At 46.9% G+C, this 26576-nt stretch overlaps 1 protein-coding gene across 3 annotated transcripts in view; it reads left to right on the plus strand.

Annotated features, from left to right (window-relative positions):
* The first annotated feature begins 24485 nt into the window (after positions 1-24485).
* The window catches only part of Lar (tyrosine-protein phosphatase Lar), an 88309-nt gene continuing 86218 nt past the window's right edge, over positions 24486-26576 (plus strand). For all 3 annotated transcript variants that reach the window (XM_089545009.1, XM_089545018.1, XM_089545029.1), the window contains exon 1: positions 24486-24873. In XM_089545009.1, the coding sequence (XP_089401135.1) occupies positions 24804-24873 (70 nt within the window). In that variant the 5' untranslated portion in view covers positions 24486-24803. The remainder of the gene's footprint in view (positions 24874-26576) is intronic.

Genomic DNA, 26576 nt, shown 5'->3' on the forward strand with positions numbered 1-26576 from the left:
TCTCCATGGCTTCCCCAATATATGAGGCGGCTTCCCCGCCGGCAAAAGAGGGCAGCTCGGGTCCTATTTCTGCATTGGCCCCGGCCAGGAAACGTATTTGCAAATCAAACCCGAACCTGAAGCGAATAACGACGGGTCTCCTTCGTTGAACCTGAGCTGCTTGCTGTGTACGTCTGTCCTACCGCATTAACGCGTATTTAAGCTCCCCGGTATTTTTAGATCACGGTACTGCTCAAGGTATGTGCCCATGCAAGATGTCTCCGTCATACCCGCTACAAGTGTTTTAAGTTGTTCTCAAATATCTCGATTGATCAGAGAAGCTTTTATCAACTCCATTTCCTTGGCATAGAACGGTCTTTATTCAAATCTTATTGATTTATAACTATTTTGATATTTATTATCTGGCGAGGATGCTAGAAAAAAAAGAGTGAGTGAGTGAGTGAGTGAGTGAGTGAGTGAGTGAGTGAGTGAGTGAGTGAGTGAGTGAGTGAGTGAGTGAGTGAGTGAGTGAGTGAGTGAGTGAGTGAGTGAGTGAGTGAGTGAGTGAGTGAGTGAGTGAGTGAGTGAGTGAGTGAGTGAGTGAGTGAGTGAGTGAGTGAGTGAGTGAGTGAGTGAGTGAGTGAGTGAGTGAGTGAGTGAGTGAGTGAGTGAGTGAGTGAGTGAGTGAGTGAGTGAGTGAGTGAGTGAGTGAGTGAGTGAGTGAGTGAGTGAGTGAGTGAGTGAGTGAGTGAGTGAGTGAGTGAGTGAGTGAGTGAGTGAGTGAGTGAGTGAGTGAGTGAGTGAGTGAGTGAGTGAGTGAGTGAGTGAGTGAGTGAGTGAGTGAGTGAGTGAGTGAGTGAGTGAGTGAGTGAGTGAGTGAGTGAGTGAGTGAGTGAGTGAGTGAGTGGAGCGAGCGGTTCCACCGCTAGAGCTGTAAGGTAGATTATTTGTGACGCAATTATGAGACCTAGCCGCCCCCTCCCTCCGGGAACGATCCCTCCTAATTGTCGGGTTCTTTTCGAAGGGAAACCATGCCCTTTCGAAAACCATGTGTCACCCCTGTGCTCTTGAGAGATATGAGCTGGGCACGCCTAGCTGTTTTTTTGTTTAGACAAGGACGTAAATCTCGTAAAAACCACACGAGTAATACAGCGGAGACGATACAGAGAACGCGCTTTGGTCAAATCTTATTGAACTATAACTATCGGAGCAATTTTGATATTTATGTTCTGGTGAGCGTGTCATCATACATGTAAATACTGGCCACCGTCGTTGCTCGGTGGCCGCGGACACCGGTTCCCTGAGTAGTAGTATAGCACGGTGCTTAAGTTCGCGTTAAGACGGCACGTAGTCGGAGTCACGACCTCCCCGAAAGGAGCGCCCAGATTGCGCGCTTGTCCTGAGAGGCCTCCTAGAGAGATATTGCCCGTCCTAGCGGCAAAGAGGGGGGGAACAAAGGGGAAAAGACACGCAGACGATGTTACGTAAAAGGAGTCCAAGTCATTATCCGACTAAGGTACGTTCCTTTTTCCCTTGCATGCTAAAGAGTCGAACTCGACTCCTTCGTCAGGCAATATCGTTGCTTAGGTGCTTTATTTCGCCCTCAATCTTTCTTCTATTTTCACTTCTGCGAGCTGTTCTTTTTCGTGTAGTCTGCTCCAACTCTAAATACGCTGTCGTCTGGTACGAACCGGTGCTTTCGCACACAGAGACGGCGACTGCGTTTTTATACATTTTTTTTTCCTTGAGTGTGTAACCTGCTCTTTTATTCTTTTCCCATCACTATTTCGTCTTCCTATGTGGCATATATGCACGTTTTTCACGCAGACGTGCTTCTTATTATTTTCTTATTTTGTATTTGAATACTTTACCGTTTGAGCGAAAAGAACTCTGCACAGTCGTGCCCTTTCGGCCGGTAACTCCGTCCTAAAACTCCTTCGTCGAAATCTTTAGTGTTTTTGCTTTCGATAAAGGGGATCTAAAGCTTCCCAGAAAATCCTTTATCAATTCGCTGCCGCTGCCTGGCGCTACAATCTGCACCGACTTATTGCGCGCACCTAAGAAATTAATTCCGTCAGTGAGCTGGCTGTGAGCTGTAGTCGCGAACTTCTGTACATAGCTCAGGACTGCGGCGTAAAACCAATGTGCGCTGATTAATTTTCTATTCGTCTTTTTTATTGCCAATCTTAACCTGACCTGCAGAAAAGAGCGATGAGAACGCAAGTATTCGTCAGTGACCGACTTGATTCTTCGAAGTTATCTGAGTCAATGACTGTGTCGATTTGAAGGTTAGTAAATGAGAGAAGGGTGAGCGAATAGTTAATGAGTGAGTGAAGGACAACTAATAAAGTCAGTGACAGGGTGACGAGCCAGTGAGCGAGTGACTGAGGAAGCGAGTGAAAAGCGCAGCTGGCGCGAAACTCCTTCGAACTTACCCGAGCTTGCCCGAGTCATTACCCGAGCTTGCCCGAGTAACTCGGATAAGCTTGGGTAGTAACTCGGGTTGCTAGGCAACGGCACAAGACTGTACGTACGTACGGGAACGCACGGTGGCAACGTTCTTGGTCGGTGTTGGTCAGCGTATCGGGGCTTTAGCACTAATAATATATAGCTAATTTCTTGGTGAGTGATGGGTAAAGGAGCGAGTTGAGTAAGGTATCGCATAAATAGTGAATGATGCGTCAGACTGTGGTGTGCATTGACTACCCCGTGAATCAGTGAATAAGTGAGCGAGTTGTTTAGGTTTGTTACAGAGTGACCTAATGAGATCTACAGCTTACAGGAGGCAGTGATTTTTTACTTTTACGTCAATTAGTGACTCTATCGTTCAGGCTGTCAGTTAGCCAGCCATTCAATCAATCACTGAGTCGGTGGTGCGATTAGGCGAGTGACTCCGTCATTTATGTGAGACATTTAGTCACTCATGTCACAGATTCAGTAGGCGCGAGCAGTAATGCGGTTGTTAACGTCATTGCTTGTATTCTTAGGTAATTTGTATTCTACTTAATTCACTCATACGCACGCATCTGAAATAATAACTTCTTTTAGCCTGAACACTCCTTAATTGCAGTTATTACAGAAATGTGTACAGAAATATGCGCACTGAAAACACACCGCTTAGTGGTTTTTCGATGTGAACGATTGCTGGTACTACAAGTAACAGATCAACAGACAGGTATAGTTATAATGCCCTAAGCCCATAACTGAACGAACCACTTGACTTCTGGGCATTATAGTCTGTTACTGATTGCAGTAAGCGCGATTTGACGCTTCAGCAAACATATTGTAACATTAGAGACAGTTGATTAGAGCATCAAAATTTATATCTTACAAGTATCAGAGGGGCGAATACGAGCTTTTACAGCTGCTGCGTCTTAAAATTTCAGCTTACTATTTTTACTATAGCGAACACCCCGAAGTCCATCATCTTCTCCAAACACGTTCACACTTTTAAAGCCACCTTAGGTTTGCACAACCGACAAACATTAACATCGAAATTTTCTTTATTTTGCTTTAGATCCGCGCAAATGAAGGACGATTAGATTTCCTTCGCAACTAACTCTCGCCTTCAAAATCCCAAACGTAGCCGTGCACGTCGGTCAAGGCTTTGCCCTCCCCCACCCACTCCCCTTTATCCAATACCCTCCCCCTTTCGTCACTGCGCGCCCGTCTTCCTAATGGTAATGCGCGGTCGTCGAGAACCTCGTTCGCCTCTCGTGCGCCAATTCTTCCGCCCTAATTGAGTCTCGCACGCTGAGACTCGGCGTTACTTTCTATTATTGCTTCCCTAGGACTTGTCCAGGAACAGTTGTGTTATTCCTTGTCGTGTTATTTTTCCTATCTGTTCCCTTATTCCCTTTATCCACCTCCCCACGCTCACTATTTCCCCCTTAGTGTTTTTTCCTTTACTTTCTCTTCCCCAGGCTTCTGCCTGTGTTCCTCGATTCGCTGATTCTTTTTACCCATGACGGCATTCAAATCCGTTTTACCTCGTCCTCTCCCTTCTCCTTATTCTCTTCTCTTCTTCATCCTCACTCTTTTTCACCCTTCACTCTCTCTCTTTCTTGGTCACTGGAGTGAACGAAAGAACCTCTCTATACCTTGTTCTACACAGAGGCGAACGAAGGTTCAAAGTTTTCTCTTTTAACCTGACGCTGGTAGAGTGTTGAAAGACAAGTGAAGCAAGGAAGGAGAGGGAAGATAAAACCAAGCAGACGACGAAAAGAAAAAAAAACAAAGAAATCGTCAGAAAAGCGCGCAGTAAGAAAAAAAAAAGCTAAATAGAACTCGGCTAAATCCCTCGAACCTCTTCGCTGCCGGTAACAACGGCAGTAGCAACTGAGCAACATTGTAATCCAACGCGAGCGAATAGGATGTCCTGGAAATAGCAGCAGTGGAGGCGACACAATGAGGACAGGCCCAAACGAGCTTGCTACTAGCTTCACCCCGATGGAACGAGTGAAAAGGGGGGACCGATGAAAAAGACACTGAAGAGAACAAAAGGTGATGAGAAAGAAGGGAGATGGAATATGAAAGAGATAGAGAGGGGGACATAAAGAGCATTAGAGGTGACTGCGAAGGGGGAGAAGAAGCGTGAGAGAAGATACAAAGCCCCCAAAGCAAAGCCTGCTGTGCGCGAGCGAGGCGTATCTAAGCGTGTGGCTGTGAAGTCGGCTTTGCCTCATGCATTTTTGGGTAATGCGGCGAAGAGCACCGCCTAGGGGACTCTCCCAGTGCTCGCTGCGGGGGTGGGTGGGATTGAATTATTGCGACGCGCTCCGCGGCGGGCTAAGGGACAGCGAAGGCGAGGAGGGTGCGTAAAGAACGAGCTTTGTGCACGTTTGGCCGGGCCAGATAAGTCAGTTTAGAAAATGCCCCCCTTTTTATTTTTTGTCACTGCGGCGCGCGGCCCCGAGCAAGACCTGTGGCAACGTAGCGAATGTGGCGGTTGGGTTTAGTCCTTTGTATTTGCGCTTTTTCTTTTTCCTGTGTTTGTGAGCGACCACTGCTCAGGCGCGCAGCCGCTGACTTTTCAGCTTTTCTCTCCTTTTGTCATTTGTAACTCCGCATCTCTTTGTATCATCTCACGGTATTTGTTTATATTTTTTGTTTATATTGCGCGCGTGCGAGTCCACCCGCTTATGTAACGAATAGCCACAGGCTTTCCGCCTTTCTCTTCTTGTGTCCTTCGCCGCGACACAAGTATTTTTGTTTACATTGTTGTTCTTGTCATACAAACCTTGTTATTAAATGTCATGCATAAAACTGTTGACTTTTTTGTGTGTTATTTGTGGCCATCAAATATGTTGCAGCCCCTCTTCGAACCGTGTCATTCGGATTGCCGTCGTCAGCCTCTGGGCAGACGACGTGGACGTTAATAATGCCGATGATTACGATGTTGATGACACTTTTCTTCCGTATGCGCAACTATCTTCTGCGTGTGCTTGAGTTTAGATTGGTGCGCTCATATCTATGGATCTCCTGTAGGGAGTGTTATGTGGAAAATACAAAGAAATTATTCTGCATTCCATTTGTTTTTCGTGTGGTTTGTATATACTCTCCGTATGGTGTCCACATGAGTTCTATATCACGCTTTTCTATAACACGGGATTAATGTCACATGAATTTACACTTTTCCGAGTGCATTCGTATGTGCACCTTATGTTCCATATGGTTCCATGGGTACCGTAAGGAATTAGAATAGTTATATGAAACGTGTCACTGGAGATATATATTGTTTTCGTTTTAGAGTTGTATTTACTTTTCTAGAAAAGTTGCGTAACCAGGGTGAAAAAGTACCCAGGCCGTGGTAATAGAATGACCTCCGACTTTTCCTTCCTGCTTGGCCCGAGACATTTAAAGCTCGAAAGAGCGGCTTTTTTTCTGTCAGACGCTGTGTCCTTTGTTAAGGCTTTAAAAGCAAAGGGGAAAAAAATCTACGTACGTCATTGTGCTTTTAAAAACTTGTATAAATCTACAAAAGGCTTGTGTAGTTTCACTTTTCATCAAAGTGTTTTCAGGTGCAAGAATGTAGCGGAACAACTGACCGTTAAGCAGGTCAGGAATTAAGCGAAATCTGTAGTTACTAACAACACTGTCCGAAATCCTCTCTTGGAGGAAGTAATAGGAAATAAGTTGCGTCGCTGAACGAATCAATATATTATTTCACTCCAGTTATGAAACACAGACTATCACAATTAGTAGTCTACGGACAGCTGATAGCTATAAAAGGTCAGCTACTGCTCATCTCTTGAACGCCACCGAGTGTCTGAGTCGCTGCACTCGTTAGCTTCTGCTCCTTTAGATAAATAAAGCGTTTTTGCTGGAAAGGCCTTTCAGAGAATGCCATTTGCCTGGGGGCATAGGCAGCACCGACATCAGACTTTAAAGAGTCGGCAGCCTTCGAGGTGATAAATTTCTTCCGTTCCGCATAATGGCTGCAGGATCACGGCGCCTACCGCATCATATAGACACGCAAAACATATTGCTTTTCACTGTCTGTCTCTGGTTACACGCGACTTATTAAACAGTAAAACACGAGCAAATCTGTGATTCAACGACTAATTAATTGCGATCCGCAACATATTCTCTGCCTGTTTAGAGGCGCCAAGGGCTTTTCCGTCCCAATATCGTAACTTTCTTACCGACCCCGCACTTGTCATTTCATTTAATGCATATTGCCATGCCAGCCTGGATGTCAGGCCTTAGGCGGGAGTGGGCGGTACAGAGCAAGAGAGTATACAGTAATACAATAGATATTCAGTCGAGCAAAGGAAGGCGTGAAAATAACATGTACAACACAAACAAAGAAAAAAAACTTAAATATAAACATTAGGTTACCGCCTAAGTAGCGACAGCGCTTTGGAATGAAAAGCATCATGAAGAGATGTCTCCACTCTGACCGCGGCCGGTGGCTATAGGAAGCTAACACTCAAGCCACACGGGCTGCCATGTTGTGGTACATAGAGCACGGCGAAAGGACGCCCGTATCTCTAGTCCATTTATCACCATATGATCTGACCTGTGCATTTGAAGCTGGCCACTGTGCACTGTCATGGCGCCGGTCGCTCCATGCGCAAGGTATTCGCGTGACGTCACTGGCGTAATTTTATTGCGATAGCCTCATCGGGATAAAAAAGTGGGTCGTCAATCACGTGATTCCCCGGACCGGAATTGACGTCACTAAATCGGAAGTAACGTCACCAGACCATAAATGACAACTATTCGTTTCGACGTATCTTCATTCCGTACATGTTACCACCTCTAGGCAGCTTCGAGGAAATGTCTAACTACCAGCTAGATGACCCAAATAGATGTTGGTTATGTGCCGACAGATGTGTAGGAGTCCGCAAACGCAACCACGAAAGAATGACACAAAACTCGATGTAAAGACATCAACAACTTTTAATGCTCTCGCATTGCCAACATATTAGGTACTTGGGTGTCCTTGTGTATTTTTGTTGTCCAGCGCATAGCTTCAGTGGCGCAGGCCAGAACGGTTGGCGGTAAGCCTATTAGTGCGCGGCCTGAAAATGGCGGCCACTGCGATGCCGGTGAATACTCTCCATAAGCACAATGACTCTATGCGCTTTGAATTTCTATAGATTGACCACGACTGTGTACGGCATACAGCACGTGCTTAAGTTAAGGCCTTCTAATCTCGCGCCAGGGTTATGAGGCAACCACTTTTCTGGAGCGGTTTTAGATTCGATTGCTTTCTTCTTTGCACCACTTGTGGGTAGTGCGTAGCCATTATCGCTAATGGAGTGCTCACTGAACGACCTCGGCCTTTCTACGTGTTGCCGCAGCCGGGGCAGGAGTCTTCAAACCCCAACGGTAGCCAGTTTTTGTTACAAGGAAAAAAGGACACCGTAGTTCAGGGGAACAAAGGAAGAAGAAACTTAAAAGACACAAAAACACATCAAGAGTGGCGCTTGCAGTCTTGAGGCCGGCCTAATTCGAGATACATTCTATTTCTCTAATGGAAGTGGCTTTTATTACACGCCACACAACCATTGTCACCGGTCCGAAGACTTTTTCCTTGCTCATGTTCTTTTTTTTTCTTCGTTCTCTTGCTCCTCTTTCCCCCCGCCTCGTATTTCTCCAGGTCCCTACCGACAAAGAGGATACGTCGACTTCCTCAGACGTGAGTCCACTTTCCTTGATTCTCTCCGCTTTCCTATCTTCTTTCACTCATTCTTTTGAACCCCACTGTGTACACACTTCTTCTTTCACAGCGAGCTTCTTTCTATTAGACTTGTAACTGTATTTCCCTCGCTTTCATCTTTACGCTCAACGCAGAAATTTCTCTTTCTTCGTCAGCCTTCGAAACCGTGCCCGCCTTCGCTTGACAGCGCACCACTTTGATAAATTGGGAAAAAAACAGGGAAATAAAGGAAATAGAGTATAAACGCGTTCGTTCCCTCAGCGACCGCAGTGGCCCGCACGCTCGATTTTGGCCTCGTCTTTCTTCGAGCTGTTGACAGATGGCGCTACCTGTGGTGCGCGCGCGAGCGCCATCTGCATGCGTCCTCGGGAAGGCGCTCATTCTTCATGGCGCTCATTTTCCTTAAGAGCCTTGCATAATGCATGAGAGGAGAGCGGCGTGTCCCTCCCCCCTTTCCACATTCTCGTTTCCTCATTAGAAATGGCTGCGGGCCTGCCGCTTTGCGAAGAGCGCGCGATCATTTTTCAGAGTTTAAAATATTGTTCGCCTAATGACGTTCTCCAGCGCTGGCAATATGTACGCGCAGTCCGCGACAATTCTTCCGGCACTGTCTGAACTTATGCGGCTCGCGCTTTAATAATTGTTCCATCTAGCGAGTCAAGCAACCATCCTCTAATATTTACCCAGCGTGTGCGATTTGCTATTATCAGTAGGCAAACGACACTGGTAATCATTACGCCTGATTACAGTTTGAAAGCAATATTTTGAATAGCAGTGCCATGCATTTCAAACTTAAATTATGCATACACATTTTGTGCGACCTAACTTGGGCGAATGTACAAACTCTAAACAAAGTCAAAACGTTGCGCGGGATAGGTGCAGCCAGAAAAAGAAAAGTCCATCGAGATAATTGAGACAGTCACTACGTCATTTCCTTTCCTCTAAAATCACTTTTAATTTTTTTTCTAGCTGCAGAGTTTGTTGTGTAATAGCTGTGCACGCTGTTAGGCCCGTATAGTCGTAGTGCAAGCATAAAGCATCCGCCACTTAAAATGGCCTTGGTACTAACGTTTTAAGTCTGATCGGCTCGGCTGAATTTTATAGCATCATTAATTCCTCTTATCCTTTATCTGTCCTTAGTACAGTGTATGCTTGCCTAATAAAGATAACTGGTCAAGTAATAAATAATGAGGACGGAAAAGAAATAAAACTTGTCATTGGTAACTCGAGTGCTCTGTGAATAGTTTATTTCAACGCTAACAAGAACTCCAACGGTAAGCGCAGATGGAGAAGAGACTCACGACAGGCATAGCACCGAAACGTTATAACAACATCAATATGCAATATGCCCTTTACATCGTTTTTGGTAATGTTTCAGAAATGTAAACCTGAAATCGATATTCCCCTGAACGTTAAGCAAGCGTCCACAGAGCACTCTAATGATGTTATTGATATATGGCATAAAACATTAATGCAAAAGCTTTAGCTTCGTTTTTTTTTTTTTTGCAGTTTGTTTTAAATTGTAGACATCAAACACTAAAGTGACACTACAGAACTATGTCCGCTTCCAAACAACGATGCGTAAAAAATAGTCTTGTTAAGCACTGCCTACTAATGAGTTTCCTTGTAAGCGCTCATGGAGACATCAGCTTTCTCGTACCGTATATCAGATGTCGCACACAAACACGTACACACACCACAAAACGCTATGCAGTAAGAATTACGAAGGTCAAGGTGAGATGCTTTCTTTTTCTATTTTCTTTACGACCGCTGTTGTGTTCTATCCACAGATGGCACTGAGCTCATTTATCAGGCGGTCTGTATTAGCTTGGGGTACACAGAGCCCATCATAGCTGGCCATCAGAGGCGGGGAGACAGTTGTACAGAATAAATTATTGATGGTCCTCGACCACATACTTCGCGTCGTTTAGGAAAAACAGAAGTAGCCTTTAATATGTGATCGCACAAAAAAAGCTGCAGCAACGTCAACACCACGCGTGCTTCTTGGTAAATGGTCCTTCTGAGCGTGTATTGACGACAACAAATCATTTAGTTTTATCCACTCATGGAATAACGCATAGCGCTGCTAACGCTGGAATTCAGCCTGGCATATGCTACGGTCCGGCTGCTTCTGTTTACAAGCCACAGCCAAAAGAAAAAATATTATTTCATGGTTTCTTACCTACCCTTTTTCGGACAAAAATTCCAACTAAAGTCGGTTTCTCTGTGTTATGTCCTACTTGACAGGGCTAATAACGTGCAGAGCTGTTCTGCACGAAGCTCCGCTGGTTTTGTTACTACTGGCTGTTGTGTCGGTATCTGGGGCGCGGCACGTGCGTGTACCGCTGTGTGATAAGATATATCATGTCTGTTCTGCGCATGTGCCGGGCTGCTGAGTATATGTATATATGCGTGTGTCATGTGCTGTACTCGGGGGGAGTTTCTTTCGAGCTGCCAGTAAGCAGCACTGTCTTCAAGCCTACGCCTACTTACTGGGAATGCAACACTGGCCAACTGACCGTTGGAGGAGTACTTTTATAGCATTAGCTCTACTACTCGCATTACTTAAGGTCGGGTTAGTATGAAACAAAAGGTGATTCAAGTGTGACCAGAGGGTGGTACCGTTGGTACTCAGATTCTGGACCACCTAATTTCCGTAGGATGCTTGCAGTGGTATCAAGCGATTCAGAGTGTTACGGAGCATGGGATTACCAGTCGAATCAAAGCGTAGCGCATCATAGGTATACGCACCGACGACCTTTAGTTCCCCAAACCATGACTTCTTGAAACTTCACACGTTCATTACGGCCAAACTATAATGGACTTAGGACATTCGAAGTGGGGTAAAACGCTTCGTCTTCTTGCGCTGTATACGTTGGTATCGAAAAAAGTAGATATCCAGATATAACAAAAGTTCTACCGGATATTGAGAAAATGGCTAATGACGCCATATTCGTTCGATATTGTTAACTTCTAGATACTGATACGCTGCCTCAGCGTTTTGCTCTTTTTGAAGAATTCGGCCGGCCCAAAAGCCTAAAGACAGCTGGTCATCTATACGTTGCATGCAGCGGCGGCTGTAAACAATGGCCAGCGTTTTAGTAGCGTTTCCTAACCCTTGCTGCAAGGGCTTCACCGTCCGCGGAGTACAATTCTTCGCACCCTTCCATAGTACCGACAGTGGCGTGTACATTCGACAAAGAGAGCTGGAACACTTCCAAAAATTCGGCGAACTTGTGCGGATCGCCGGCGTACGCACGGCTGACTGCAAAGTGTCCGATGTGTCAGATGGCAGGTACTGATTGTGAGTCGCACTACGATTAGCACTGAACGCCGAAAGCAAGGCGAACATTTACGAGGGATGATTGATGTCGTCCTGAAGGCTTGACCACGCACACGAATGACGCAGGTTAGTTGCGACCTTTACTTGACCACGGAGTTATTAATGAAAAAGGGTCGATGCCACTAAATTCAGAGCACATTTATGAACCCGGCGTTTAGCGAACAAAAACGCGCTGGCGCGCTCCCCACGCAGCACAGGTAATCAACCCAGTATTGGAAATGCGTTGGCCAATGCCGACCCTACAAAGGACCACAGTGAAACCATCCATTTCCAATATTGGGTCGATTACTTGTTCTCCTTGGGTCCATCCATTGTACGAAAACAACGGAGAAAGATCCCGAGGTGACCAATGGAGAGCGCGAAACTTTGCGCGTATTAGGTGATGCCCTTTCCAATTTGCTCGGAAGCGGCGGCGTTTGGTCGGAAGGGGAAATGACTCGAACTTTCTTTAAGGTACCTCCTCTTCTGATCAGGAGACAGGATTTTCACTGTCGACACGTGTTTGGGCGTATATACCACACCTTGGGGCAAAGAAACGAACAGATATGGCGCCCCTGTAATTAAGTGGCGCATAGTGCCGGCGGATAGCCCAGGCCGTAGAACTGCATATTCGGATGTTTTGAAAAAAAAACTCTACCACACGGCTCCCGGAGTCAACACCATTGTCGTCCAGCCAGCGGACCAGCAAGGTAGCGCGCGTCAGCATTCGGGACGGCCACTTCCGTGATCCTCCGGTCGTCGGAATGTCGCATTACCCGGCGAATAATTTGCGTTTCTTTTGCTTATGTCTCTCGATTATTAGTACAGTGCTTCTGTCAGGTGTGCATTGTAGCCTCTCTCCATTTAGCTGTTTGCATGTGTTCTGATTCGTGAAGCGTAATTGCTCTACATCGGCTTTCTGCTCTCTATACGTTGTTCTCTGAACCTATCACTCCGACCATTTGTCTGCTTTGCGATCGGCGAGTCTTGAGCACCAAACGCCCATCCCACTTCTTCATTTCGAAGTTGTGTTACGGTCGATTTTGTCACGTTAAACCGAGGACATCTCCTGTGAGACTGAAACAGCCGTCCCCACGCGCTTTTAAGGGTGTCTGAGTATACGCACACCTTCAGCGTGTATGTGACAGTCAGACCGTAAATCTTTGATCTCTAATCTTTACGCTTATCGAGACAGTTTTTTGCATGTGACGACAGACTCACAGAACCATATAGAAGACCTGTTAGCAAACTAACGATGTAAATTAACATTTCGTATAGGTCTTCAAATGGAAATTCTTTGTCGTAACTCCATCGTTGGCTGAAGACTTGTGCCTGCGACAATACGACTGCATTTCATGTTTTGCCAACCCGCTCGTAAGACGCCAGTGCATTAAACGACCTATAAACCTCAACACATAAAATAAGTCTTCATCTTATCATTTACCTTTCAAAGGTGCCCAGCGTGTAAGTTACCAAAAGCAGGGATTTGCAGTAAAGACAGTGTAAACGTTGAGTAAGTGGCGTTCGCCCACCGGGCGCTATCTTTACTAAGAGTGATGGCGATCTTGAGAAGGTTAGCTGATTGTACAAAGTGGAAGACTGGGCGAGTTGGTTCAGCATTATCGGAGTGGTGCGATAAAGTAAACGTTAAAAGAGGACACGGACAGTATAGTAGCATTATATAGTATATAAGTAGTGGCAAAGCTTCAACAAAATCAGTTGTAAGTCAGCGCCATTTATGTGTCCTCATTTTACGTCCATAGCTTTCTGCTGTTCCCTAGTGTTCGTTAATTAGTTAGTTGCGCCTAGTAACTGCACTGCCACCATTACAAAACGAGACACACTTGTGTCTTACTGCGGTACTTTTTATGTGGTTTATGTATAGTAGAGTATAAAAAGCACCAGAATGTAAGCAAAACAAATGGCCGCAGAAGTGTCGTCACGTGCGGTGAGCCCAATCATGGAACACGGTTTCGTGATGTCACGCTTGAATTTACGATTTCGACTGCTTAGACACGAAATATGAACCCTGTTGCCTTTCGTGTTGATTTCTTGGTTGAAAAATCCGCACTGTGAGCTCAGCGAACGGAGAAATAATCTCGAGAACTTTCAGTGTTGTGTTAACGTAACAAAGCGACTCAGGCTATGAGGGGCGCCGTAGTGAAGGGCTCCGGAAATTTCGACCACCTGGAGTTGTTTAACATACACTGATATCGCCACAGTACACGGGTATAGAATTTCGCCTCCATCGAAATTCGACCGCCGCGGCCGGGATCGAACCCCCGTGTTCCGGTTCAGCAGCCGAGCGCCATAACCACTGAGCCACCGCGGCGGCTACTTTCAATGTTCTACGACCGCAAAATAAATAAATAAATAAATAAACTTTCAAGAGAGGAAATTTCGAGTCGCTTCATGGGCCGTTGAAGAAGCGTTGAACAGGGCTTCGATGCGATGGGGAAGATGAAATAGAGACGATATATGTATTTGGCAGGAAAAGGTCATTATTTTACTTTAAAGCGAGTTACTTATTACCTCTAGAGAATGAATATACTCTGAATTCGCTTATCACAAGATGAACAAGTGCTAGGCTCTTCGTTCGCATACAACGCAACGTGGTCTACCACACCGTAATCAAAATCATCACTAAGTGTTTTCATATTGCGCAATTCACCTAAATAGTTTCGGGCCATGCCCGAATCGAACATGGAGACAGGCGTCGATATCGTCGTATTCGTTTCCTGCTGTTTTATTACAAGGGTACCGTCTTGATTGCTTTCACTTCTTTCTCACAACTGTATGTTTTATCAGGAAAGCATGACAGAAAGGCATTATACGGGTGGTCAGGACACATCTTGTTTACGCTTTGACAACAACGTCCCCGACAGGAGACCACTCTGGACTAGACCCAGGCCCAACTAATCCCTTCCCTTTTGTGGTAATAAAGTTGTAACCACCACCACCTTGACAACACCGCGAGAGTGGAAACTCACAAGCTTGACTTTCCCGCCAAGATGCGAACCGTTTGGGATGGTGGCGGCATCTGGCGGCGGACGGGCAAAGCAATTCTGTCATTTTCAGAACCACTCCTAGGTGTCGGCCCTTACTGTAGTAGTGTTTTTGGACCATGGATACCATGGAGGAAAAAAGATGAACTTATCAGTCATTGCAAAAGACGGCTGGATGGCTATTGGCAAAGCGGAAAAATAAACCAAATGAAAGGTTGGGGTAGATGTGTCGTTTAGAGTATTATAAATTTGCGGAGACATTCGGCAGTTCATTACCTGATATTATTGACTTTTGAAATGAGATCCAATTCTAGAAAAAAAGACGACGAAGACTCGTTTGACGGCATCCACTGCCTACCAGCATCGTAAGCGATATTCATGCCATCGATCCGTCTCAGTATGAATGTCGAGAGAAGGATGCGGTGGCAAGGTAATTAAGGAGATCAAGCGAGTGTGAAATAGTTAATTCGATACGAAAATACGAGCTTCAGTTAAGATTAAGTGGGAAAGAGTTCCGAGTGACCAAAGATGAAACGATTTTTAGCAACTCGAAGAGCACTTTACCAGCTTTAGGAGAAGTGGCACAAAAGTTTCAAATGTCGATATACAAGGTGTTTTAGGGTAGCCGGCCAATTATTTTTAAAACTGCTTTTTGAGTTATGAAGACTGGTTTTACGGCAGAATAATACCAGGGTCAGCGGGCGTCTGAAAACAGATGGATAAAGTCAATCAGTTAGCCAGTGAGCTGATCTCTGATAATGAAGTTTTCAACTGTCGCAGTTAGGCAGCCGGCTACAATTAGGGGCGTCTAGCCGACCGTTAATAGTAGCCAAATCAGTTTTTAGAATTTCTGAAAGCGCGATTGCTGTCTGCGCTGTGGCCCAATCAATTTTGGCGACACTGTGCCAAAATACATGCGCTTTCGGAAAGCATGCAGGCAAATTAACGCCTCCAGTGCACGTAACTAGTCGAAATAGCCAAATTTTTTCAAGCAACAGCGCCGAAGGTAGTAGCGTTATCGAAATTTTAAAAACTGATATGGTTATTACTAACAACCGACCGAAAGTATATTTTGAAAAATTAAAAAGGTGTCTAACTGTAATAGTTGAAAAGGTAATTCTCCAAAATTAGTTAATCGGTGAACTGGGTATCATTCAGCTGCAGAAGCCGTCCTCATATCTCAAAAATCCTATTGTTTTAATTTCCTGGCCTACTTCCCTGAGACGCCTGATATGCTATTGTTAATTGTCAGACAGGGAATTGTCAGAATGGGACTTGGTGCAGCATATAATGAGCTTCTGTGTACCCGCTCAGCTAAAACCCTATAACATCGTTCACTTCACTCTGACGCGGCGCATCGAAAAGGAGCACGCGAAAGCACGTGACACGCGCCCCCGCGCCCCGCCAGGTGACGCGCGCGTGGCGTAATACGATCTTCAGCACCATAGTTTCGGAATGGCTCGGCGATTGCGTTATGAGTTCGCAGATACACGAAAATGCGCGCCAGGTCTTGTGCTCCCCATTATCGTGCACTCGCGAGCACGTGCATCAGAAGACTTATCTGTATTGTTGTGGAACGCACACAAGACACGGCAGGCCGTTGACATCATGCACTTTATTCATGCGTGGCTCGTGCCACGCCCGATACGCAAAGTCTTGGCTTGAAAATTGCGGGCCATTGTCCGTGTAGACTTCAACCGGTATTACTTTGCACCCCTTTAACAACACTCCCTTCACCTGAAATCTCTTTCAAGTGACTTCTACCGGCCTGTAAGCGCTCTTGCTTCTTCCAAATTTGTAAGTATTTCCTTTAGTTCGTCGTCGCGGCTACTTTCCAGGTATAGTCGGTGACGAGTGAAGAGAACATTTACTGCGTGTACTTCCATGTCGTCGTTTACATCGTTGATTGTGCAGGATCCGGTTGTCGCCTGCGACAGCATGTGAGCCAGCAGGCGCTCCTTGCCTGCAATGAATTGCATATTTATGTCGTAGCGAAGGAGGCGCAGAAAGAACCACTGGAACCTCGGGGGCATGCCCCGAAAGCCATCTGTGATATAGCTATCAAAGGGTGATGATCAGTTCCAGCAGTCACCCTGCGGCCGTGTACGAAGTGATTGAACTTCACAACCGTACACCACAGCCACGCTGCTCAGGCTCCGTATGGGTAGGGACCCTAGTATGCGCTGTTGAGGACGAGGTTCGGGGGTCGCGGCTCGACGGATCCACGGTCAGCACGACGCCCGTTCCCACCTCCAGGCCAAGGACAGGAATGCCGCTGAGCGACGGAGTTAGAAGGTGGCGAAAGAAGACGAATTTTACATATTTACAACAGTCAGGAACAGAAAATGCGACTGTGACTAGATATTTACAAGAGTCCGGAACAGGAAGTGTGTCTGCTGCGACCGCATTCGTCGCCGAGTTTTATACCATCCTTCTTCCCTAGCTTCCCTAGGATGATGACGTCAACTCCAGGCTAGGAGTGGCCGGAAACTTTCACTCGCGCGCACAAACTTCCACCCCCGCACTTGTGGACACGTCACGCGTTGAGCCGGGGAGACAAGGATGCCTTCATTCCGGGATGCAAGGTTCTCGGACTCGCCGAATGTTCCCCTGGGCCGCCGACACCTGTCCGTCAGAAGACATTAGTCACGAAGGGTCGGAATGCGAGACCGTCAAAAGGGCGGAAGTGGGCCTTTGTCCTTTGGGGACGTTCTTGAAGGTTGCGGAAGTCCCCCGCCAGCCCGCCGCGATGCTCGATACGCAGAAGAGCCAGCAAAGACGACGGCCCTTGACATCCGCCATAGTCGCTTGTGTCCTCTTGTTCCTGTGGGGTCCCGCACTGAGACGCAGCAACGTACATTGCCCTTGCCTCTAAGGTCCATTCGGCACGCCTTGAGGCAAACACGTCGTTGGGTAGACAGGGGTTTCTCGGAACCATCCAGGAGCAACGTGGGTGCTGACTTCTTGCTAACGCCGATCTTAACAGAGCACGCGAAGCGTACGCAACCGGTGTCTACGTGTTAACGTAGGCCTGCAATAGCGCGGCATAGATTACATTTTGTGACACCTCACAGGACACCTTGGTTTCTTTTGTCGAGCTCAACGCGGCTAGCTTCCATTCAAGCTGCTGCATCCATTTTTGTGGATGATCTGGCGTCCAGTCAAAGCATCCTCTGCGCTAGTGACGGCATAAACTTTCTGAATTAATTGACGACGTCAAGCATTCTTTGAACTGCCTACTCGTACGTCGGTGCTGGCATTTGTAGCATGCACTTTATCAGTGGGGGGGGACTTGGCATGACGCCTTCCTTATCGATCACATCACCCAGAAACTCGATAAGACCTTCAAGAATTTCGTTCGGTGTTTGTAGAGCCCAAACGGCATGGCAAAGGTGCAAATTCGAGAGGTTGCATCATCCAATGGAATTTGGTAGAAGCCCGAGTTTGCATCAAGGGGCGTGAACACTGTTGCACCTCACAAATCAGCTCCTATATCCTCCATGCGTGGCATTGTGCGTATAGCACAACCGCATCTTTAAGTCTTTCTTACGGACAGTACCCAAGGGACTTACCCAATCCGTGGGCTCAGCGAATTTTGGCTGTGAACCCTGCGCGCTCCAAGCGTGCGGCTCTTCTCGGAGGGGTTCCTGGAGCGCCAGTGGCACACGTCGGGCTGGTTGTATTGTTGGTGCGGCGTCGTCACGCAGAACCATTTTGTAAACCCTTTCAACGCAGCCACTTCCTGTTAACAGATGGTGAAACAGTTGGCATTTACTTCAAAAGTGTTTCGAGATACTGTGTGTACCGTGACATTAGTCCAAGGCTTTCGCTTTGTTGTAGGCTTAAGATGGCTTGACGACCCTTGAGTACTACGCAAAAAACGAGGACAGCGCGACGGTCGCCAAGTGCTACCCCCGATCGAACGACATCAGCAGGCTTGATCACGCCCCCGCCCTACATAGGCACGCAGCATCGCACTGCTTGCGTTCAGGGGCGGCTCCGGGTGAACTTTCTGATAGCATCCAAGGGGCAGTAGTTTGCTTGCGCCCCCATATAGACTGAATTCAAGGGCCACGTTGAAGTATTGGGCTCATCCTGTCCAGACAGAAGACAGCAAAATGGCTCGGACCGTGACACTTCCTGCATGTTTTTTTCCATATGCAAGACAGCTCCTTGGAGCGTAGTTGCGTCCACACCAAATGCATTTGTAAAGCCTGGGTGGTGCCTCGCTTTGCGTAAATTTTCTTTCCGCACAACATCAGTCTGGCTTTCTTGGTGTACCGATACCTTCGGTTCGGTCGCGGCCACTTCCGCTGACTTAGCCACTTGCTCAACCTTCTGTAACGTCAGTTTGTGGTCCTGCAGCAACTTTTCTCGAACTTTCGGGTCACTTTCCGTAGACAACCTGGTCCCTAATCATTGAATCTCTCTGGGAACCAAAATTGCATACGCTTTCCTGCAGATTCAGGTCTCGAAGGAATGGTTCGAAAGGCTCACCAGGGGCTTGGACTGTTGTGCGGAAGATGTAGCGTTCATGTACCTCGTTCAGCTGCGCTGAGCAGTGTCAAACTTCTGCACAACGGCTGCATAGTCGCTCTTGCTTTCATCCTCGCCGAAGCTGAACGTGTTGAATATCTCGATGGCTTCATCGCCCGCCACACGCATCAGAAGCGCCGTATTCGCAGATTCCGTGCGCGGCTTGGCGGTAGTTTCTGGTGCAGCCAAGAAAAATTCAAACCTTCGCTTGAATGCCTGCCAGTTCTTGGAAATTTCCCGAGCAGTTGTCAGCGGACCTGGTGGCTTCAGGAAGTCCAGCTGCGATGGAAATCTTCGATTTACCGAGACAGGGCGTCGTCGGCAATCCCACTTCTGACACCACGTATCGTTGCGGAACGCAGACAGGACATGGCAGGCCGTGAGCAAGAGGAACAACAACGAGAAGGTTTATTCGTCGGTCGATTATATACCGAAACTGGGAGAGGGTTTGCTTCCCTTGCGCTGAAAGCATCCTGTTGACGTCATGCACTTTATCGACGCGTGTTTCGTGCCAGGCCCGCAACGATACAGTACCTACTGGACCGACCGATTGACCGAAGTAATTATGCGCACAACCAGTTCCGAAACCTTAGACCGTTCGCATCGCTGTCGCAAGGCGCCGTTGCTTCGGATTCTGCCACACTCTGTATAAGATACATCCTTTGAGATAGAGGCATTACACGGGCGCGGACAGAACAATCGATGTTCGCGCTCAAGCGCGCTCAGAGGCACCCTACATTTTTATGGACACGTCGCGCCACCTCTCGACTGTTACCCGAAGCCTTAAAGCGCGAAATTCGATTCGGCGTTGCCATGTCATTTCGATCGAGCATAAGTGTCACATGCATAGCAATGATGTGTATAGCGCGTAAGGGCAGTCGTTCCGGTCTCTCAGGAGGTGTCTTCGATTTAACGTGACAAGCTCAGGGGGAACGTAGTTACCAAATGACGAAGGGGGCGGCCTTTGAGTAAATGCAAACAGTGTGACTCTTCATCCTTATAGTGGGTTTCTAGGATCAAATCCTTATTGACTGCAATGGGTCTGCAACTTCGCTTGCAGTCAGTGGAAGTGCAAAAATGCAAAGGCGGTCACAATATGCGATGCGTCAAATCTGCGCTAGCTGCATTGTTTGTGCGTTCGCTCTTTGTCGCCATGCACACGGGTGATGTGTATTCCCAGATACCCTTAGTTTTAAGTTCTGCAAAACGTGCCAGGGGTTACAACTTTCGCAGTATCTTCATAACGGCGTTAATTAGAAGCACCGTTTTTTATTACAGTTCATTCAGGACTGAGTCCACATTTTTATGAAATAATATTGGAAAAATTGAATTTTATAAAAAAATACTGCGTTTTAAAAATTGCCTGTTGTGTCTTTCGATAGCTACAGCTTGACAGTGCCGCCGCTCGAACTTTGCTCTTTTACATGGATGTTCGTTTTGCACGAATATTCGCAGTAGTGGAGAATAATCACACAAATATTCTATTCGTATTCGATTCCTTTCTATCACTATTCGATTCGTATTCGATTCTGTTTTTAACTACACTGTTTAATCTTATTCGATTCGATAGAGAAGCTCGGCTATTCGTATTCGATTCGGCTTCGAAAAAGTATTAGCTGTCGCATATCCAAGTTTATGGCTCTTCGCTAAAAATGAAGACTTTGGCTCGACGTGTAATGTGGTGGAGGGGTGGGGAGGGAAGAGGGGGCGAAGGATATATCTGTTGCAGTAATAGATTAGTAGAATTGGTGCCAGGGGAAGAGAAACAAACACATGGCGACAGAGAGTCAGCTTGGGGATGGGGGAATCGGTTTAGTGTAGTCGCGACTGGCGGGGGACAATGCTATTTGGAGATCGACATACAGGAGAAGCCTTTGTCCTCTGGGGAAAACAATAAGGTTAAGGGTGATATAAAAGACGGTGATAATTAAACAACAGTTGGTTGCGAATGTTCAGCAGCTACCGCAGGATTCAACTGCTAACAATACTTTCGCCGGCCGATATGGTGGGTCATCAGCAGTCGTAAGCAGCAGTCAGCATTTTATTGCGTTAGCTACACGCGCTCTTTTTCTATTATATGGCAGCACACACACACAGGCTGCGAGCAAAACTGGCTTTTCGTGGCCTCTGCCTCTGACAGTACATGGGATGTGGTCTTCACGATGCATTTACTGTAAGAAAACGAAGTCTGTGAGGTCGTTCCGCGGACGCAGGCAGAATCAATTGAGTTGGAACCCGCTGCGCTGTTATAACTGCATTTACGCAGCAGAAGTGAAAAAGAAAAAAACATTGTGTCCTCATGCAACCACGCAAGATAAATTTGCCAGCACACATATACAGGTATGTCAGTAGCACTGCTTATACAGGGTGTTACACCTAAGATTTTTACACAATTTTTAAACTATGCTTTTTGAGTTATACGAGCGCTTTTTTTTTTGGCATAGTATTATCAGTGGCGTACAGTACATCGGAATATGGCAAATATGCGCTAATTAGCAGGCTGGTTAACTAATATTGAATATTTAACTCTTTAACTATTACTGTTAGGCTCATTAATTATTGAGAGGCATGTAGCCCACCTTAAGTAATATCCATATAAGTTTTTAGAATATCGAAACTGCGGATACTCTCGACGCTGTGGCCGAACAAATTTCGGCGACATCGCGCCAAAATGCATGCGCTTTCGAGAAACTTGCTGGCAAATCAACCTCTCCAGTGCACGTAACTCGTCAAAAAATCCAAAATTTGTTGGGCCACAGAGCCCAATGTAACCGCATTTTCGAAATTGTAAAAACTGATATGGACATTGCGTAAGGTGGGCGACTCGCCTCTCAATAATTAATGACCCCCTATCAGTGATAGTTAAGACGTGATATATTCAATATTAGTTAACCAGCCTACCCGCTGTTAGCCTTAGCCGTATTCCGATATACTTCACCGTTAATTGACAGTGCTATGCCCAAAAAGCGCTTTTCTAACTCAGACAGCCTAATATTTAAAAATTGTGTAAGGTCCGGTGAAACACCCTGTATAGTCAGTTGAAGGTTGGCACGTGCTAGGACAAAATATATATTATTCGTTTTTTCTTTTTTCTGATGTCCCGCTTTTGCAGATCGAAGATGTCCCCTGCAACAATTTTGCGACACTTTTGTATAAACTGCGTTTCTTCTGCCCGCGGGGACAAATTATCGACTGCCCACAAACGTGTTTTTTTTCCCCGCAATTATATTGAAAACGCTACATGTTAGAGGCTATTTTTCGTATCGCATGTTTAAAGGGGCGGCGAAAGGCGCTCTCATAAAGGTGCCTTTCAAATATGAACCAACAAGCCCAAGTATATACCCTTCAGTGCGATATTCCTGGGATACTAAAGGACGCCTCTTCACGAATATCCTCCAGTCAAATTTTTTGTGTGTGTGCAGTAGCGGAGTTTTCTGCACTCAAAATATGAGAGAGCGAGAGAGAACTTTATTGTCGGAAAAGAAGGGTTCCTGGATGCTCAGCAGAAGGGCCAGGTGGCCGTTAGCTGATAGCTGGCGGCGACCTCTTCGGCGCGCTCGACGGCTCCTGCCTGGACGGCGGGGTCCGAGCTGCGCAGCACTTCTTCCCAGGCGTCTGGTGAGGGAGCTTCTATAAGAGCTTCCGGAGGAGGATCCTCCGGGCAGTCCCATAGCATATGATCGAGGGTGGCAGTGCTACCGCAGTGTTTGCAGCTGGGGTCTATGAGATCGAGGTAGATGTGGGCGTAAATGTACGGGTTCGGGTAAGAATGGGTTTGCAGTCTTCTCCAAGCCACCTCTTGGCGTTTGGAGAGTGAATTTCAGCGTCTTCGCGCCGTTCCCTCTCCTCTCGTCACTTTTTGCACGCTCAAAGGTCGGCGCTCCTCATCCAGCCCCACCGGAGCGACGCTCCTGTCTGGCCGCGTCCATGGTAGCTGGGTGACGCCTGAAAGAATCTAACCAATAGCCTTCTCTGAACACGATTACGCAGGAGCGTGCGACGAAGGAGGGCGCGAGCATGAAAAAAATGGCAGAGGCTTAGCTCGGCTATGCCAGGATATAAGTAGCGAAAGCGAGCGCAACGACGAGGCAAGCGGTGTGACGTCATACCAAACGGAGGCGGCGCTTCCGCGGAGAGGCGCGCGGTGTGACGTCATGCCAGATGGCGCGGCGAGCGCGCGGTGTCTGCCAGCTGCGGCGGTTGCTAGGCAACGGCTCAAGGTCGGTCTCTGTGCCTCCTTGGAGCACCGCCACAGTGAAATCTCAAGTTCGGGACCAATGTAGTTTTCGCTACAAAAAAGTAGCCGGAAAGGAATCACCAACTTTCGCCCGCGATTGTGGGTACTCTGCTTCGTGTAGAAGTGTATTATTTGGCTCAGGTGTTCCTGATGAGAGAAAGCAGTGATTGAGCGAGTTTACTGCTCTCTCCAGAAGGTGTTTCAGAGCCCCGGGCTATCAAGGCGTACTGCAGCTGGCATCCGTCTAAAAAAAACCCTAGGACACTGTGCTACGCAGGGCGATAAGCACGTGTCAAGGAAAAAAAGCAGTAAGAGAAATATCGATGATGGTCTGGAGACCCGCGCGTTTGCGTTGGCACGCTCGAAACAGGAAGGGAAAGGGAATATCTGATAGGGAAAAAAAAAAAAAAGATTCGGTGAGTCAAAAGCTAAAAGAAATATAAGTAAGAATTGAAATATCGGCATTCGCTGTTTCGTTGACATATTCAAATTAAGCAATATGGACTCATAAATTACTCTTTATATCCGCTCTCATATAACATAGCACCTTGCCAGCGATTCGTATCTCTGTTGCCGCCCTAGGCGTACGTGTAATATGAAAAATTCTTGTCGAGTGCATCGTTATAATACCTACTTATGACTCTACTTTGATGTACAGCATATGCTTCTAGCAGCCACGACCGCGATACCGCATCATTTGAAGATCATGAGCGCTTCACGAATCTGAAAGCACTTCGGGCGGTGGCTTTGGCAGCCACTTAAAAGAGCCGCGAACGGGGCGCTTCCAAAAGAAGGGAGGTGCAATTACGGAGCGCTGAAGCGGCCGTCATCAAATATGCACCGCTACGCGCGGCCCCGATGGGTACAAACACGCCCTGGACCCGGGCGTGACAGCGTTATTGATTGCTTTTCAGCGAGCGAGCGCCGGCCCGACGGGCGTTTCTGGACAGTGTCAGGTCCTTTGCTCTTTTCGTCTGGCAACAGCGAAAAAAACTCCATCTCGGCGAGTGGCCACCCTGGGCAGAGGTGTTCTCTGGCTTTTTATTGATTCCTGCGAGTCAGAAAAGAGTGCAACCTCGTTTACCATTGTGATAGACTATTTATAAAATATACGGCTATATTTACCCCATTCATTTGCTCTCACACATTTGTTACGCGACTTGTTTTCACTTTATTGTTTAAAACTTTTAAATAAATAATGTCACTCCCCCGGTTTCGCATAACCCTCCGCCGATTGGCGTTGGCGGAGGTTCGGCATCTCCTCCGCTTGCGGGGCTGGCTGATCGCTGGCTGGGGAGAAAATATCCAAACAAGAAAAGTGCCGACAGCTCCCTTGCACTGGCGCGGCTAGCGTTAGGCGTATATGCCTTATCAAAGTGCCGACGCGAACGGACTCGTATTTTTTTCCCATCTCATTTTGCACCATATCAGAGGCAGCGATGTGAAATTTTATAAGTGCACCTAGGCCGCTGTTGGAAATGTGGTGTGTCGGTGGTGCGGAGAGTGCCGTGGAGTACGACTCTTGATGTGAATGTCGGATGAAGGCACCCCGCTACTATGCTTTGGCATCTTCTCCAAGCGCTGCTCGTCTCTCTACAAGTTGCGTCCGCGGTTCTGCCCTCCGAAGGTCAGTTCCCCCTTGATCGGCCTTTCTCTTAGAGCCGCGCGTGTAGCAGCTGCGCTTGCTGCTTCCGCAGTTTCGATTTCCCTTTGCCGAGCGTTGTGTCCGGCGCTGCTCCGAACATCCCTCACAACGCGGCTGCCATTGGGAGCAACGCTGCATACACATAGGAAAAAGAACGAACGACACTACAAAGGGCTTTCGTTTCGCTCTGTTTCTTTCGTATTATCTACGCTCGCAGCTCGCTCGCACGTACGCAGATAGTCGGTTATTTATCGCGCTGCTGTAATAGCGCGCCATAAAGTTCGCGAGCTTTCACCGACCGTGGCGATCGCGAGCTTGCCCGCGCTGAGCTGGTGCTGACACTTGCTGACGGCTTCCACGCCCATCCTATGTTGCGCGCGTCCACGCTTTATTAGTTGGCGTTGGGATAAAGGAAGTGAAGCGTGGTTGCTCAGAGCGAGTGGTAAGTGAAAGACGCTTTTTTAGCCCGCGGTAATTCTGTGTGACAAATATGCCTGCGCGCACGCGTATGCCTGATCGCTGTGTTACGGTGAAGGCTACGCTTTCCGATTTGTGGCTGCAGATTTTACGAACGTTTGCTCAAAAAGAAAAGAAAGACTGTTGGTTGCCTCCTTTCTTTCGACTATCGTCTCCGTTGAATGCGACTAATCTTAAGTATTTCGAACGGCGCGTCGAGATTGCTTCGTAGTGTGCGGCCATGTCTCGCCGGTGACTGAACAGATGTGAGAAAACTGCTCAATGTTGACTTCCTGGCCGCTTATCTTGAGCAAACGGCGCGTATTTCCTGTTTCATTCGTGATAAACGAGCCGAAACAGATTTTTGTTTTTGGTCAAACTTGGCGTGTTGTGGACAGCGTGAAGATAACTCGTAGAAGGCCGGGTCGGCCTCGACTCGTGGAAAGACCTCGCCGTGCAGGTGTCAGTTACACGCTGTTCCTCAGCATAGCCGCTTTTAAAACGTCTTTATTTTTTTCTTTGATATGCCAAGTTGCTTTAATATGTAACGCGAGAACGTTCGACATGTTTTTCAGTGAAAGCTTGCGAAATCCCGTTCAGTTGCGCACTGTCGTAAATGCAGAACCTGTTCGATTACAATGAAACTACTGTGCTCATGATCGCACCTTTTGGTTACCCGCTGATTGCGGTGATCTGATGATAGCGATAATACGTTTCAGCAAGCTCTTGCACTCACCTGTAGAAGCAGGTTAATTGTGGCATTAATATTTTGTTATGCATTTTTATTGTGCTCTATATTAAGTGCCTTTATTAGAAAAATAGAAATGGAAAACTGCTGCAATCTGCAAATATGAGATTAGTCGATAGTCAAACAGAACTTGGAGGTTGATCCGACCAATATGTCATGAGCACGTCTGCTCAAAAACATACACATGCGAGTAATGTTGCACATTGGCTAGTGGCAAAGTTAGGCACATATTTCGTAGTTGTAAAATGTTCTTATAGCTTGAGTATTTCGGGTAATTTTCTGTCACGCAACCTCCTTTTTTTTTTATTCCTCCATTTTTGTTCTAGGTGTTTCCCATGAACAATTTTCTGCTGGCTCATTCTTACGTTAACGCCTTCTTTACGCATTTTTCAGAGAAGATTTTCTTTGTATTATATAACTGATCACATAACTGTGCCTACACTTTCACATGTGGCTTATGGCTCTTCAGCAGAAGGACAGT

This window comes from Amblyomma mixtum, chromosome 1 (genome assembly GCF_055824585.1).
Source record: "Amblyomma mixtum isolate Tamu chromosome 1, ASM5582458v1, whole genome shotgun sequence".
Classification (NCBI taxonomy): Eukaryota; Metazoa; Arthropoda; class Arachnida; order Ixodida; family Ixodidae; genus Amblyomma; species Amblyomma mixtum.